General features: G+C 36.2%; 1 protein-coding gene across 1 annotated transcript in view; it reads left to right on the top strand.

The window, feature by feature from the left end:
- The window catches only part of MAN1A1 (mannosidase alpha class 1A member 1), a 182,686-nt gene that overhangs the window by 43,637 nt on the left and 121,754 nt on the right, over positions 1-17,295 (top strand). Inside the window, exons 4-5 of the mRNA XM_030809626.1 lie at positions 4,419-4,534; positions 15,994-16,074. Of these exons, the coding sequence (XP_030665486.1) occupies positions 4,419-4,534; positions 15,994-16,074 (197 nt within the window). The remainder of the gene's footprint in view (positions 1-4,418; positions 4,535-15,993; positions 16,075-17,295) is intronic.

The following is a 17,295-nucleotide window of genomic DNA, read 5'->3' as shown; positions in this document are numbered from 1 at the left end:
ATGGTGATCTTCACTGTATCTCAATTTTGGCTGTAGGTTTCTCCTGTTTGTACCATGGAAGATAAAGTGAGGATGGATTAGGTTAATTGAACTTCCATTTATCCACTTTTGCACGCTTTATTGCATTTGGTTCCCACAGCAGCCCTCTGTGACTGGTACTGTGGGTGTTAATAACATTCCATTTGGAAGTAAGGAAGCTAAATAACACAAGAGTTTCATGGATTCTTTGGGTCACAGAGCTGCCCAGTATCCTCCTACTGCACTTGATTTCTTTCTAATCCTCAAAATTTGTCTGTAAGTAACAGGATTAAGGGAATACAGTGTTACTCTGGAACTTCTGAATTCAACAATAGAACACTTTCTATACTTTAACTGAAAATGTTAAATAGTAGCAATTCACATAATAACAGTTTCAGCTCACATTTATTGAGCACTTACTGTGTGCCAAGTGCCATTCATGCATTATTTCATTTAGCCTCATTAAAATATACATTTTATAGGTGAGAAAAATGAGGCCCAGAGAATAGTTTTCCCAGAGATAGCCACCTACTAACTGGCAGAGCTGGGACTTGAACCCTGGTGTGGCTAACATTAGAGTCCATGCTCCTAATTCTGACATTTTGCTTTTCCATTTATTTAGAACCTTCCATGTGTTTGGCTTTACTTGTAGCACTGGTGATAATGAAAATAATACAAGTCTTTGTACAGGTCTTTACACAAGTCTTTGCCTAATACACAACATATAATATGTAAATAGTGAGTTATCAATGCACCAGGTGGTTCAATATATACTCCATGAAGTTCTGAGGAACCAGTAGGACCTCATGTTGGGAGGAGGGCATTGCAGGATTTGCAAGAACAGGTAGAAAGAGCTGGGAAAAGTAGAAGAAAAGAGACTTGGTCTATCAGAGTGACACAGTTTTGAGATGAAGAGCGCCTATACCCGAAGTAGAGGCAATAGAGGTAATTCCAGACACTTCTAAAGTAGTGTTTTTAGGACCCAGCTACCAGTTAACATGGGTAAGGAGAGGTATGAATTGAAGAGAGAAACTAAAACTTCATGCAGAGCCAGAGGCCTTTATTTTTTCATTGTTTATTATAAAATTTTTTGAAAAAATTATAACTCCATTTTGCTTTTATCTCTATAAAAGTCGTTTGTACCACTAAGAAATCAGTTAATGTGTTAAATTGCCATAATCTTTATCAGAGGGATTATTTGGTTCTCTGTTAAAACATTTATGATTTTAAAAATTTTTATCGAACATTAAAAACATACTAGGTCTCTTAGGCCTGACTTTTGTTTTTTCGTTTTCATTGGCTTTTTCAGTAAAAAAACACTTTTCATAATCAAGATAAGAACTTGCTCTTAGAAAAAGAGCTTCAGGTATTAGCATAAGGAAATGAAATATTAATAATTCAAATGGTATTTAATCTCATTCCATCTTCAAATTAAAATAAGATACATAATGATTTTCTTATTATAGAAATACCAATATAGTGGAACTTGTTACAAAGACATACAAAGTTTTCATTTTTATACATGAGAAAAACTTTTAAATGACTTCTTTAGCCCACTTCTTAGCCAAATTTCTTATCTATGTAATATGTAGTCCCATATATTCGCTCAGCAAACCAGGCAGAAGATAGGAAAATGTAAGTTCTTTACCACCTGGCTTCTTGGGAAATAGTTTTTACTTTGAGATAAGTTATTTTGAGTTTTAACCCTAAAAACAACCTTTTTGGAGAAAGTATTAGGCATTATGAATCTTTTCCCAGTTATTAGCCATTGGGGAGCTCTTCAGGTCTGCTTCCTTCTCATGGTTGTTTCTCACCATTTATGTTGAACCTTCCATCTTTTTCCTAGACAGAGTAAGACTGGTTCCTTCCTAAACAACTTTAATGAATATAAAAAAAATGTTAAGTATTCATGATCTCTCAATTCCATCTTAAACAGGAAACTAGAACTATTTATTTCAAGATTTCAGTGGTAAAGAAGATTTCAAGTAAAACTGTACCTCAAAGAGAGGTATTTTGTGCTTGACCAATTATACTCATGTAAAGCTAAAATACAAGAAATAAAAATATTAACTTAAGGGTCTTAATAACTTAGAAATGAAATGTCAATGAAAATATGAAGGTGATATCATATTTCAAAATGCCCACTTTAAAATATTCCCTCCAGTGTCTCTCTGAATCCATAGTTCTAGCTTCAAAAAACGTAAAGGAAATTGGATTACAGTAAAACATTTCACAAAATGCAAGGGTCTTCAGGTTTCTTTCTCCTGATTATTAGATAAGATTTACAATTTTTATCTTTTTGAAAATCAAGTGTTTTAATATTCTATTATTTATAGTTTTCTAATGATAACTTCTCAACTTGGCATTTGAAAGGCGTGTGCCAGTGAAATAATTTTCACTTGTATTTATAGATTTGGTCTTGGATCATCCAGAATGCTAATTATGTATAAGAAGTGTAGTGCCCAGTCTTTCAGCAGCGACTTGTTGTGCTCCTGAGTGCAGGATCGGCTGCCTGCCACTTGCACAGCCAATAACAAGGATGAAGCTCAGTGAAAGGAAAATGACTTTTATTTCCAAAGTTAGCAGTGGCCGGCTTACTCCTCTAGAAACTGCTTCACACTTGAGGCTGGGAAGAGGGTCTTAAAAATGGAACTTGGGCTGGGAGGCATATGGGAAGGGTGCCTGAGTATAAGGTCTGCATGTCTTGTTCTGGCGGCTGTCTCTAGCTGTAGTCCACCTGGAGTGCAGGCTGATGTCATACCAACAATGGCTGAGTTGCTGACTAACTGCCTTGAGGTAGTCTCTGAAATTTTGCAGCTGGGTCTCCATGCTTGATCTGTTACAAGATTAGCCCCTGGAACTTCTTAGTAAGCACATAATTAGATCCAAGTATACAGTTACATAAATGTTCATGGGGTGAAGGAGTGCATAGCGGGAAAGGGGAGTGAAGTTTCAAAGCATGTTTCAAGGGCATATTTTAAGACTAAGGAAAAAGGTTTCTACAGTTTGTTTCAAGGTTACATCTTGAGACTGGAAGAAAGGACAAAGAAAAACATTTTAAAATGCGTTTTGAAGCTAAACTACTCAATTACAATTGGGCATTATTGTCACAATTCCACAGGACACCGTAAGGAATCTGGAGATAAGACGTGACTTGTTTGTTCTAAGTTTACAGGCTGAGTGCATGCCTCATGCCTCTAATTCCAGTACCCTGGAAGGCCAAAGTGGGAGGATTGCTTGAGGCCAGGAGTTTGAGACCAGCCTGAGCAACATAGCAAGACTCATCTCTACAAAAAAAAATTTAAAATTAGCCAGGCATGGTGGCACACACATATAATCCCAGCTACACAGGAGGCTGAGGCAGGAGAATCACTTGTGCCTAGGAGTTTGGGGCTGCAGTGAGCTATGATTGCGCCACTGTACTCCACCCTGGGGGACAGAGCAAGACCCTGTCTCAAAAGAAAAAAAAAGTTTATAGACTAAAAGATGCACACATGTAATTTTAATACAAGATAGAAGGTGATAAATGCCGGGGCAACATGAAGTCTCCATGTCATTGGAATTCAGAGGAAATAAACCACAGAGGTCAGGACTTGTAGGGGATGGAGGGCAGTTAGCATCAGTCAGAATTCATACGGGGGTGAAATTTCATTTGAAAGTAATGTCTTCTTAGAACTGTCACTAAACAATTTTAGATCTAATTATATTTAGAGTTTTGCACAGGTGCACTTTGATGTAATTACGTTAGTCTTAATAAGTCTGTTGCTCCTTGGTTTTAGGCCTATTCTTTTCTTGCTAGAGAATGCAATCACAGGCTGGGTGCAGTGGCTCACACCTGTAATCTCAGCACTTTGGGAGGCCTAGGCGGGTGGATCACGAGGTCGAGAGATTGAGACCATCCTGGCCAACATGGGGAAACCCCGTCTCTACTAAAAACAGAAATTAGCTGGGCGTGATGGCATGCGCCTGTAGTCCCAGCTACTCAGGATGCTAAGGTAGGAGAATCACTTGAACCCGGGAGGTGGAGGTTGCAATGAGCTGAGATCGCACCAACCTGGGCAACAGAGTGCACTCCAGCCTGGGCAACAGAGTGAGACTCCATCTCAAAAAAAAAGAGAGAGAGAATGCAATCACAAATGAAATTTCTAAGAGAAATTTCTGGGACATTTATTTTTTATAACTCAGAAGAAACTTTAAAGATTAGTATATCAGTCGATAGCCCATGATAATTTTTAGTTTGGTGCTGTTTTATACTTTCATTGAAAGAATTTTAGACTATGTTTAATATTATTGCTTATTAATAATTCCAGTATTACCCTCTCCCTTTCTTAGGTATGGTCAATTTACATATATTTTGTCTAGCCAAAGTATCGTATCAAATATTTTTCTGATCTTTTCAGGTAACATCAAAGGAGCAACTATAGTAGATGCCCTGGATACACTTTTTATTATGGAAATGAAACATGAATTTGAAGAAGCAAAATCATGGGTTGAAGAAAATTTAGATTTTAATGTGGTAAGTTGAATAAGAGTTGCTAATTCAGTCCTTAAATTTCAATTAACATGGATAAATTCTGTAGTGGGCCCTATTATTGTATTATAATGTACTCTAACAAAAATAATGCAACTTTAGATAGTATACAAGTATTATCTTATACTATATTCTTAAATTGTCCTCACTACACGAATTTGTGTCTTTGTTTTTTGGCAAATTAAGAGTAACAGAAAAGAAATTAGTATTTATTGAGACCTACATGTGCCTAGTATTCTTGTTCAGTCCCACTGCAACTCTATGAGATGGGCATTAATTTCACACCTTTGTATATTAAACATATGAACCTCAGAGGCTTACTCCAGACTGCACAGCTGGTTGTGTGTCAAGAGCTGTGATTCTGATGTCGGTCCGTGGGGCTCCAGTGCTTATACTTTTACACTGTGTCATGGTGTATCCAGCAGCAGCAGCATTCATTTTCCCGTAAAGCTTCAAATTTTGTGGATCTTAACTCACCTCTCAGTAAAAATAAATTGATTATATATGTGATATATTTTTTTAAATTCTGTATGCTATCATTCTTAGCAAATATTTCAAGGCCCATTGTATACTGAGAGAAAGAATCAGAATTAAGGATAGTGAATACTTCTAATACTTCTTGATAATTTTGACTGGGGAGGACTACGTCTTATCAGCTCTAATTTGATAGTCATTGTTTTACTTTATAATGATATTGACAAAGAACTTAGAAAAGAAAGCATGTAGGCCTTGGAATTTTTTAGTCATTCACTTAAGTGTGCGTTATCGGTATTATTTCTAATCTGAGACCACTTTGCAGAAATTCTCGTAAGTCTCTTGTCTGTCGGGTAAGCATTTGATAGTATCTGTAAATCCCAGTCACCATGCACAAGTAACATGCCGTATGCTGAAAGTGGACAAAGAGAATTTCCCTGCTGTTGCCTCTGCTTTGTGGCACTCTTGTTCTCTCAGAGACCAAATGAGGACACCAGTGTTAGGTAGAATATTAAGGATCAGTAAAGCTAAGTCTTTCCCCCATCTATTTCAATTGAAAACTTATATAAATTAAAAGTTTAGTATTTTGTTTCTACTCCCCTAATTAATTGCTATATATACCGCATTTGGGAGACCTAAAAGACAGGCAGATGAGTCTGTGTTTAATTTGCCTAATAATTGAATATAGAATATAAAGGAGACAATATTCCGATCAATATTAAGGGACCTTGGGGATCAATGTGTTAAACCCTTCTATTTTAAACATGAGAGAACAGGCATAAGGAGCTAGTGATTTGCTGAAGGTTATGGAGCTATTTGATTAGAATGACCTGTGGTAGTGCTGATATTGATAGAGCTAAATATGAAAAATTAAAGCACTGGAAAAAAATTGTTTCATTTTGGGGGCTTGCTTTCTTAATCGTACTTCTGTGGGCCGGGCATGGTGGCTCACACCTGTAATCCCAGCACTTTGGGAGGCCAAGGCAGGTGGATCACGATGTCAGGAGTTTGAGACCAGCCTGGCCAACATGGTGAAACCCCGTCTCTACTAAAAATGCAAAAAATAGCCAGGCGTGGTGGTGTGTGCCTGTAATCCCAGCTACTCAGGAGGCTGAGGCAAGAGGATCGCTTGAACCCAGGAGGCGGATGTTGCAGTGAGCCGTGATTACACCACTGCACTCCAGCCCGGGCAGTACAGCAAGACGCCGTCTCAAAAAAAAAAAAAAAAAAACTTCGTTTCTACCTTATTAAAATTAGCTCCTACCTTCAAAAACCTGCAGGCTTTTCTTTAGCTATATATGAGACCGACTGATATCTGTCTTTTCAAGGAAGGATAGGGGAATAATAACTAAATTCTTCTAAAACACTAATGATGGAAAACTGGAAAGCAAACTTTAGTAACACTTGACTTATGAATAGTGTCCAAGTTTCTTACTGAATCTTGGGTTGGTCCATCTGATAATTGTTTGTTGCCCCAAACCTCCTCAAATATCATAGCCGTTTTTTTCTTTTCACGACCTGTGCAACCTGTGGTAGTCTGAGGAGCTCTGGACTTGGGGCCAGGGGTTGAGGTTGGTGGAGGATGAGGAGCAGTTTTACTTAAAATGACTAAGTGCAAAGGTAACAGACAAGATGTTACTGTAACAGAAGGCAGTTGGCTGTCCTCAGACCACCACAGGATGCCTTGAATGTGTTCCATGGGTCCTGGGGACCTGGGAGAAGGAAAGATGAATTTAGTAGGGGATATCAGACTATGTAGAAGAGAAGAATTTACTGGGCTTCCTTACTTGTAAGGTGAAAGGATTAGACTAATATTGAGTTATTGCTAAGATACTGAACTTTGAAGTTTTCTTTGTTTATTTAAATTTTTATTTTAGTTTTTTATAAAATTTTACTCAATTAGTATGCAGACTTTTGCATATATATTTTAGGCCTGTTAATGATAGTTTTGGGTTATACCTTTCAAGATATAATTTTAAAATATATACAACTATTATGTATTCATAAAAATTAAATATATATATTTCAAAAAATTACAGGCATATTTCTCAGATGTCTTTATTATACTATTTTCTTAATATAAGAGGTCTTGAAAAATATTTGTTGCAGGTCTCTCTTTGGGTATTACCATGTTTTCCTTTTAAAAAATATGTTGTCAACAATATCCAAACAATATTGTTTCCCATATTAAAAATAGTAACATATAAATTCGGGAGAGATATATTGACTTACTTTTCTAATCATTACGTTGTGAAGTTTTCCAGCTTACTGTATTCTAGTTGGTTTTAATATGTCACATTAGAATTTGTCTTATATTCACCCATTCTATCCAGAAATCAAATGATTATTTTTTAAATTATAGGATTTTTCTTCAAAAACATTGAGAAATTTTTCTCATTTATGTGAAGAAAGGAGAAATTGAAAAAGCCTTAGCAAAAAAAAGAAAAATTATACTAAATAACATGTAGTATCATTCTAGCTTATAAATATTACTTATATTTTAGTTAACACTTTTTCCTGATAAGATATTCTAATTGACAGTGTAAGGGTATTATAAAAAAAGTTGGACAGGCGCAGTGGCTCACTCCTGTAATCCCAGCACTTTGGGAGGCCGAGGCGGATGGATCATGAGGTCAGGAGATTGAGACCATCCTGGCTAACACGGTGAAACCCCGTCTCTACTGAAAATACAAAAAATTTCCCAGGCATGGTGGCACGTGCCTGTAATCCCAGCTACCTGGGAGGCTGAGGCAGGGGAATAGCTTGAACCTGGGAGGCAGGGGTTGCAGTGAGCTGAGATTGCACCACTGCACTCCAGCTTGGGCAACAGAGTGAGACTCAGACTCAAAAAAAAAAAAAGAAAAGAAAAGTTAATGCGTCTAAATTTATTGCAAAGGGAAAATAAAATGAAACAAACACTATTGTTGAGAGTTGGTTTATCCTATTGTGCTCCTAAGTATAAACAAATTTTACACTCAAGAATAAATTTGTTAATGTGAAATATCCAATTTCTATCACTGAAAGGTATAAAGTAAATGTTTTCTATTGGTTTATATTATAATTAACTAAAACTCATTTTCTTTTCATTAGGGCATAGGAAGTTGATTCATTTTGCATACTTGGTAGCACAAAGTTCAAATGACTTTAATATCTGGCTTAAAATAAGTCACTGGGATAATATGTTCTGGGGAGTAAAGAGCAAGGACTTCACAGAAGGAGCTTGTATTCAGTTCAAGTATCTGTAGAGGCACATAGATATTGGCAGAAAACCCTAAGTATTGACTCCATGAATGCATTTTCTAATTTTAACTCAAAGTAATCTTAGGACAAAGAATCTAAAACTGATTCTTGGTTAGTCACTCTTCATTCACTCATGTTATTTACTAAGTATCTTCTAAGGATCAGGCATTTACCCTTATGGAGCATTTAGTCTAGCAGGAAAAGTAGTCAGAGAACCCTAGCTAGAGCCAAGCTATCTCAGGAGGGAAGAAATGAAAAGAGGAAACTACTATTTGGCCAGGCACGGTGGCTCACACCTGTAATCTCAACACTTTGGGAGGCCCAGGCTGGTGGATTTCTTGAGCCCAGAAGTTCAGGAACAGCCTGGGCAACAGAGTAAGACCCTCCCCGCCACCGCCATCTCTATTTAAAAAAAAAAACAAACAAAAAAACTCCAGCCTGGGCGACAGAGTGAGACTCCGTCTCAAAAAAAAGAAAAAGGAAACTATTTAGTAATATGTGATATATACCAAGTATTATGATAGGTGATTTTTTTTCTTTTTTTTTTTTTTTTTTTTTTTTTTTGGAGAAGGAGTCTCGCTCTGTCGCCCAGGCTAGAGTGCAGTGGCGCAATCTCGGCTCACTGCAAGCTCCGCCTCCTGGGTTCACGCTATTCTCCTGCCTCAGCCTGTCCCAGTAGCTGGGACTACAGGCGCCCGCCACCACGCCCGGCTAATTTTTTGTATTTTCAGTAGAGACGGGGTTTCACCATGGTCTCGATCTCCTGACCTCGTGATCCGCCCACCTCGGCCTCCCAAAGTGCTGGGATTACAAGCGTGAGCCACCGCGCCCGGCCGATAGGTGATTTTTTTCATGGGTGTATCTTGTTTAATCTTTGTGACAAGCATACAGAGTAGTAATTGGTATTTTTACCTATATTTATAGATAAATAGGTGGTTAATTAGGCTGTCGCAAATTATGCTGCAAGATCTCTGGTTTGAACACAGTCTGCCTAACTCAATGACCTTGTGTTTTTTTAATTGGAGAAGAAATGCAAAGAATCGAGAAATATATAGGCAGCCAGAGAATTTGAGTCCTCTGAGATTAGTCATGTCATCTTAATATTAGATTACTAATTAGAGTTTATTGTTCAATAGTGATTTGATAAATATTTGTTAAATGAATGAGAAGTTAAGGCATCTTGTCCTACTTCCTGACAGCCTATACTATACTCAGCTGGAAGAAGAGCTCAGGTGCAAGGAGCTGTATTGTGTCATCTGTTTGTATAGTTACAGATGATCTGGAGTTCAAGTCACTTGGTCTACCTGTTATTACCTAACCTATTTCCAGAACAGATTTGTAGTGGCCCCTGATAACAGGAAGATCAGTTGCATAAGAACAAATGATCAAGGGTTTCCTATTTGGGCATTACTAATTTCAATTGTGTTCTTTTACTGGCACTTAAAACAATATTGGTTACCTAGAACCTCACATGAGAAATATTGAAAACTATCTTCTGTAATGAATTTTATAGAATATGTAGAATTTTTCTCCAGATAACAGTTTCTTATATTAACCCTCTAAAAGCTAAAGCTGTGTTAAAATTTTCCTTAAAGCCATATTTCTGGACTGCGGTAAAGCGATATCTGAGTATGAGAGGCAGAGCCTTGAGAATGGCAAAGGATAGATGATCAGCCTGCTGTGGACACTAACTAGCAACACACTGCAACTGTGATCTTTGGCAAGCATCTGGATCATGCCTTTGGTTGTAATGAACACCTTGTGTTTTGGAGAACAGAAGTACTGGTGGCAACGGTGACTTTTTTTTTCTTTAATGTAAAGATCCAGATTGTTTGCATACCCAGTTGGAATGCCCTCCCACTTTTCAAGAAAGTAAGTTGTAGGGTTCCCTGTCAGGAGGATATATGTTGACTTCAAGAAGCAACTTTGGATCTTCTCAAATGCATGACTGAGTACTGGCTTAGGTCCAGAGGTCCATGCCATAGAGCATGAAAGAAGTTACTTTTGCCTTAGTGTTGCTCCTGAGAAAGGTCTGTTTTAGAGCCACATTACATCCTGATGGGTGCAGATAACTAAATTAATTATCCTGTTAAATGAAGTTATTGAGTGTGTTCCATCTGAATGCCAGGGAATACCTACCAAGAGTGATGATTTGGGTTTTGGTTTTCAGAGGATACTGTGCTGTTCTCTCTGATGGTAATTAGGGCTGCTGCCTGAGAGCCTCTGGACCTGCATGGTAAAACCAATCTATTAACATAGAGAAGATAGGTATTTGCATATCTTTGTGGCCCACAGAACTTGCACTTTGTTAGCAGTCTTTAGAGATTTGTCACGTTGCTTAAATAGGAAACCAAAGGCTGCCAGGACACACTGTGACACACTGACTTACACTGTGAAATATTGCAATTTAATTGTTTAAAGGAGTTGTATACTTTTAATCCTCAAAGTGTTAATCCAGCACACACTTTGAAGTATCATTTATAAATAAAGGTGTATGCTAAGCCTAAACATAGGCGAGGCTTATTGGTAGTTACCAGTCTTTAATCAATGGTTTTGACAAGTCTCATGTTGTTTCTAACAAAGCCATTGATTAAAGATAAAGTATCGTTATCATGTGTTAGTAATGGAGCAGTTGTTATTTACATTGGATTTCAGTGAAACAGTTGATACTAAACAGAAATATTGCATTGGTATGTAGTGGGCAGTTATTAAAGCTTGCTTGATTCTCATGTATGATAATAATCCCGTACCCCAGGCTCATAATTCACTAAGTAGAAAGCTGATACAGAGTTTGGAGGAATAGCTAGCAAAAGAGTGGTCTCTGATTGTAGAGATCGGAGAATTGTCCTTTTAAAAACAAAAACTATTACACTTTGAGTTCACTCTGAAACTCAAACACTCAGAATAGAATTTAAATATGTCTGATAAGTTCTTTTCCAAGAAATATTTTTCCATTTAATGCAGTCAATCAGATCTGTCATGCTGTATGGAATCATAAGATAATAATTAAGGAGAATTCTAATACAAGTGTGACTCTAAATAAACATCATAAGACTTGAAGGTCCAAAGAAACAATTTATCTGTTCCTCAGGGAAGGCTTGCATCTCGACATAGCTCCTCAAGCAAAAGGAAACTGGCTGAATCTGTTCCAAAACGTAAATTCGTTATTTTCATTGTCAAGCCTGTTATTTCATTTAGTGAAATCTATTAAAATACATCATCGTATAGCTAATTTTGGTGAATAAGTTGCCTATAAAAATATCAAATTTCAGAGTTGTTTAAAGTGCTGTCTTGTCTAGTGTGAAGAGGTTGGTCTTTCAGGTACTCATTTGGAAACAGATTTTGAAGTGTTCATTTTCTCTGTTGCCTAGATGGGGTTAGATACTTCCTGTCCATGATCTCATGATACGTTGGTTCAGAAGAAGCCTTTCTTTGCAGAGAGATGGAGCATGATGTTAGGATTGGAGGAGGGAAGCATACAAAATAATTTATAAATTAGACTCTCTTTTTCATGTTAGCAGTCTTTATCACTTTATCTCGTAAATTTACATACATGTATAGTAAATGAGTAGAGAAAAATATACAGAAAAGGGATAAATTTAAGGTGGAAGTTATCAATCTCAAACACCCAAGACAATAATAGAGATTAGTACTGAGGCATAATTTTTTCATGATTTGTAATACTCATCTCTTGATTTTAGGTGTAAATTTAGGCATACCATATATTTTATTCAATTTATAGATGAATCTGATTTAGTGTGTTCTTTGATTCAGTGGTCATTGCTGTAAATCAAAATGAAAGAACAATTTCTCCAATTCTGATTTTTTTATTGGTTGGTCTTAACCAAAAATTTCCAATCTCCTCTTGCTTATCAGTTGACATTAACTAATAGGTACATGGAATTTAAATAAAAGACGGGATGTACTTCTTAAACTGCCACTCATGTAAGACTGTGTACTAGAAGCCACAGAATACATGGGGCATACTGGAATGCAATCTTAAAGATTTAAAGGGGAAGTTAGTTTTATTTTAAAACAAACTCAGGTAGACTGCAAAATTCATGTTGTTAGGATAAATCTCACAAGATTTAGTGTTACAGGCTGCTTTGTCTACCTACTGTCTTCCCCCTGCTCCAAATACCCCCTCTGTCATTAGGGTAAGTCAGTAGAAAACTTTTAGAACATCATGACTATTAATAAGAATGTATTCATTTAAATTTATTATTTTAATGGAAATTAGAATCAGAAGTTTATAAAAATGGCCTGAGACCCTCATTTGTAGAAATTCACTTTTGAAAATCCAGATTTCATACAAAATATATCAAGCCCCAAAGGAAGTTGATCAGCTTCTATATTTCAAAAGAGGATTTTTAAGCCCTCAAGAAATAAGACCTCATATGGGCCAAAGAAGAAGAGTATTTATGATTCCAAAGTTTCTGATTTTCCAGCGACCCTGGGAAGGTAGGTTTTAGTTCGTTTAGGCTGAGCTGCACAGTGGTAGCGGCAACAGCTGTCTGTTGAGTGTCTGTTGAGTGTATTACTAGCTATTGTGTACATTGCTTTACATCATGGAGGAATGCATTGTCCCTTTCTACATATGACAAAACCAAGACTCAGAATAAATTAGTTATCTGGGACCTCAAACTCAGATGGCTTCCAAATCAGCCTTCAATCCCAGGTCTTTCTGATTTCTGCAGGATAGCCAACCAATTTGGTGTGGTGGGAGAATTTTTATCTTCTTAGTCCTTTTCATCTACGAATCTGTAAAGAGTGAACTAAAGGGTCTAAATTTCAGTCTTTTGGCCTAAAAACATAATACAACCTAGAATATTGAAAGAGACCTCAAATTAAGGTTTCTAAATTATTTAAACTTAACTTTGAAAAGGAGAGAGAAATAATTATATATTGGAAATTCGAATGTGGTTCTGGTTTTCAAACAGAGAAAACGGTGACTTGAGAACTAGTGATGGTGGTGGCGTGATGTTCCAGAGCAAGATTTATTAAAGACAAGGACATAGCAGTCACTGGGATCCTTCATGGATTAACTAACAAACCAGATTTGCTTCTTAAACAGGCTCACTGGACAGACTATTAGATCCATGAAATCCAAAGCCATAGCAAGTGACCTTGAGTATGGCACCTTGCAGGATCATTTCTCAATATCGTACAGTACAAGATAAATAGAATTTAGGTTTTAGAATATGTAATTGGATCAATAACTGGTTGAATAACTGCATCCAACAGTTGATTGATGTCTAGCTGAAGATATATTTCTGGCGGTGTTTGACATGACTCAGACCTCCACCTTGCAATAATTTTTATCAGATGTCTATATAAAGTTCCTGATTATCCAAAATTTTCACAAGAGGAAGAGAAAATGCATTATGTCAAGAACCTATAGCCAGAATAAGAATATAAGATCATCTTAACAGTCTTCAATAGGCAGAAATGTGGGAAACTGTTACCAGATTTAAAAACTGAAAAACACAAGTACTAATTGAGAGGAATATGATTTGAGGGTTTAAGTTTATTAGATTTTATTATTAGATATTATTACTCTTAAACATAGGAAACATAGTCACGTGAACCAAACTAAATATATGGATTATCTTCACTTTTCCTTATCAGTAATTTTGTAGAATATTAAAGCCTTTGCCAATATTTATGTAAAATTCAGAGTGATAGACCTCAAAGTTAAATTATACCTATATATAGTACTTTTAATCAGATTATATCAGGTGCACATTGCAAATTATAAAATACAGTTAAACACACCAGTCTTATTTTGTGATGTTTTTGCCTAACTTTGACTTAGTAATTCTGTTTCCTAACTTGTTTTCATAATTGTCCTTTTATAGGAATTTTTTTGAATTTTTTTAACTTAAGCAGTTACTTGGCTTTAATTGTTAGGTTCTTAAACCTTTTTACAGAGAGCATGTAAGGATAAAATTAATACATATCTCCTTTTTTTCTGGAAATATTTTATCCCACTAAAATGTAGACTCAAGTGAGCTTGAGGACCTTATCAGTCCTTATTGCCTTTCCCTATCACCTAGGACAGGGTCTGGCACATAGTAGCTGCTTGTTAAAGGAAATAACATCTCATGATTTTGACTAAGTTTATTTGCCAGATATTGACTCCATATATTATAAATTGCTGTGAGTCCCATGATTATTAGTGAATGGTTTGATGTTAGGCAAAAGTGAACAACTACTCAGTAGGCCCAGTGAACATGAAAAGAAGCTAACTAAAGCTTGAAATGTACTTTATAATCTAAATAGTAGGTTAGCTATTCTAACTTATCTAGTAACAGAATGTAAGACAGATCTATATACTAATCAAGTATAAAATATTAGCAGTAATTACTAATTATATGACCATGAATAAAGAGACTTGGTGCATTATCATGTGAGGTGTATAGAAGTCAGAATAGCAGAGCCCTGAATCAGGAGTCACAGTACTCAAGTTCAAATCCTGCTTCTACCAATTATTAGTTGTCTGAACTTCAAAAAGTCACATTAACCACTGTAGGTCTCAGCTTCAACATTTTAAAATGGACATAAGAATAGTAATTAATTCATAAGGTCATTGTGAGGACTAAAAGAGTCCATATAAAGACATTAGCACAGCACCTGGCACATTGTAAATAATAAAAGCAAGCTATTATTGATGCAAATAAGGGCTATTTCAGCATGGTATAGCATATATGATTATTATCATGTCCTTTATGCGAAGATGAAATATCTTCTCAGAGATGAGAAGAACAATCCCAAGCCACAGGCAAAAAGTTGGAAACCAGCACTAGAACCCAGGTCCTCAGACTTCAAATCCTATTTGCAGTCCAGCTGTGCATCATGATGAAAAGATTCCTAGACTAATGTTGAAGTACCAGCCTAAGTATAGGCTGTCCTTTCAGGAAGAAAAAGCAGACAAATGAATGAAATAAAGGAGAATGCAGAACAGAAAAAAAAAAATGCCCTGGCCCCATTGCATGTACACAAATAGAGAATATCAAATATTATATCTGCTGTTGAAGAGAGAGGAAAGAATTTTATTTGACAAATATTTTTATAATTTTGTTTAGGAGTCAAAATTATTTTTATCTATTGCATTAGTCCTTTCTCACACTGCTGATAAAGACATACCTGAGACTGGGAAGAAAAAGAGGTTTAATGGACTTAACACTTTCACATGGCTTGGGAGGCCTCACAATCATGGCGGAAGGCTAGGAGCAAGTCATCACTTACATGGATGGCAACAGGCAAAGAGAGAAAGAGCTTGTGCAGGGAAACTCCCTTTTTAAAACCATCAGATCTCGTGAGACTTATTCACTGTCACAAGAACAGCACAGGAAAGACCCCTCCCCATGATTCAGTTATCTCCCGCCGGGTCCATCCCACAACATGTGTGAATTATGTGAGCTACAAGATGAGATTTGGGTGGGGATACAGAGACAAACCATATCATTTATTTTAAGTATGTTTTTTCCTTTATTTTTAAAAATTGTCATATAATGATCGTATGTATTTTGGGGGTCCGTTAGTGATGTTTCGATACACAGTGATATTTAATACCTTAATTTTAAAAAGGAGAACATTTCCCCATGTATATAAACTTCTCTGGGCAAGCATAAGATTTGAACAAAATTTAAGTATTTAGTATAATTTATCACAGTAATGGTTTTCTGAATTGTGTACTATCATCATGTTTGAATTTTTTTTTTCCATAGAATGCTGAAATTTCTGTCTTTGAAGTAAATATACGCTTTGTTGGTGGACTACTCTCAGCCTACTATCTGTCTGGAGAAGAGGTAAGATGAAAAGTGGTATATAAATGTGAATTATAAAGTGTCTTAAACTACATTTTTGGTAAAATATGCCATTCGTGACATATATTTAGATGGAATCTATGGAATTTTTATATTTCAATGAAGCTGTAGCTTACACTGAATTTCTTATAATATGTACTAATTAAATGAGCAAGCTGGGGAAGTTTGGCAGAACATATTGTCAGGGAATGTTAAGTAATGCCTTTAGAAACTGGCTGTATTATGTTATGTATGGTGTGATTATAGCTACAAATTATATGTGCCTGTGGACAAATTAAAGAAGTTTAGTGTACTGGCAGGCTTGTGGATGAATTTTTTTCTTTGAGAATTATTTTAATGTTAATACAAATAAAAACTTTTTTAAATGAATGAAGCCTGGCAGGTAAGATATAAAAATTATAGTTTTTATGTAATTAAGGAGGTGAGACACTTAGCTACCAAGTAAACAGTCCTAAAGGCCAGCATCCCTGTATCAAGTGCTTTGGAACTCTTCTTGAGTCAAGGCTTCATTAATTATCCACTGCTTGGAGCAAAGCAGGAATTTTAAATTTAGCTGCCTTTTATTGATAGATTAAGAAAGGATTTTTGTATCATCCTCATAAAGGGCACTGATGCTATTTTCTTGAAAGGTTTTGGACAACTTTATGAATATCGTAAGTGTCCACTAAGGGTTGTTGGAATGGGCCTCATCTTTAATGTTGACAGTGTTAAATGTTGACATTATGGAAAAACTGTCATGTGTTTCAATTGCACGTCAATCAGATTTGAGTTAGCCTCAGCATTCTGGCTGGGGAAACAATAGATCTTACTCAATGCAGTATTTCATGTATTGCTATGCTCCTTCAAACAGATTTAAGCAGAGCAATAGATGTTTAATGAGAAAAGCTGCTTTGACTTTATTCCTGTCTCTCAAGTACTTTCTTAACCAAAAGATACAACCCTCACAATCTTACATTTCCTCTCTGTTTAGATTTTATTCTACCTTAGATCTTTTCAAAGTATATAGATGACTTCTGTATTCGTCTATATCTCTCCTGTTTTAGTGTTAAATGTTGTTCATTGTGAACTCTGTTACCTTCTCAGCCAGGGTAATGTGATCCCCTGGTCTGTTATGCCTCTTCCTCCCTTTTTTTTGGCTTTTCCACTACCAGATAACTTCATTTGTTCAGTTCAGTTTAGGGCACACTAAGGATTAAGCCAAAA

This window comes from Nomascus leucogenys, chromosome 3 (assembly GCF_006542625.1).
Source record: "Nomascus leucogenys isolate Asia chromosome 3, Asia_NLE_v1, whole genome shotgun sequence".
Classification (NCBI taxonomy): domain Eukaryota; kingdom Metazoa; phylum Chordata; class Mammalia; order Primates; family Hylobatidae; genus Nomascus; species Nomascus leucogenys.
Note: the sequence above shows the minus strand (reverse complement) of the source record. Positions and strands in the feature narration are given on the sequence as shown.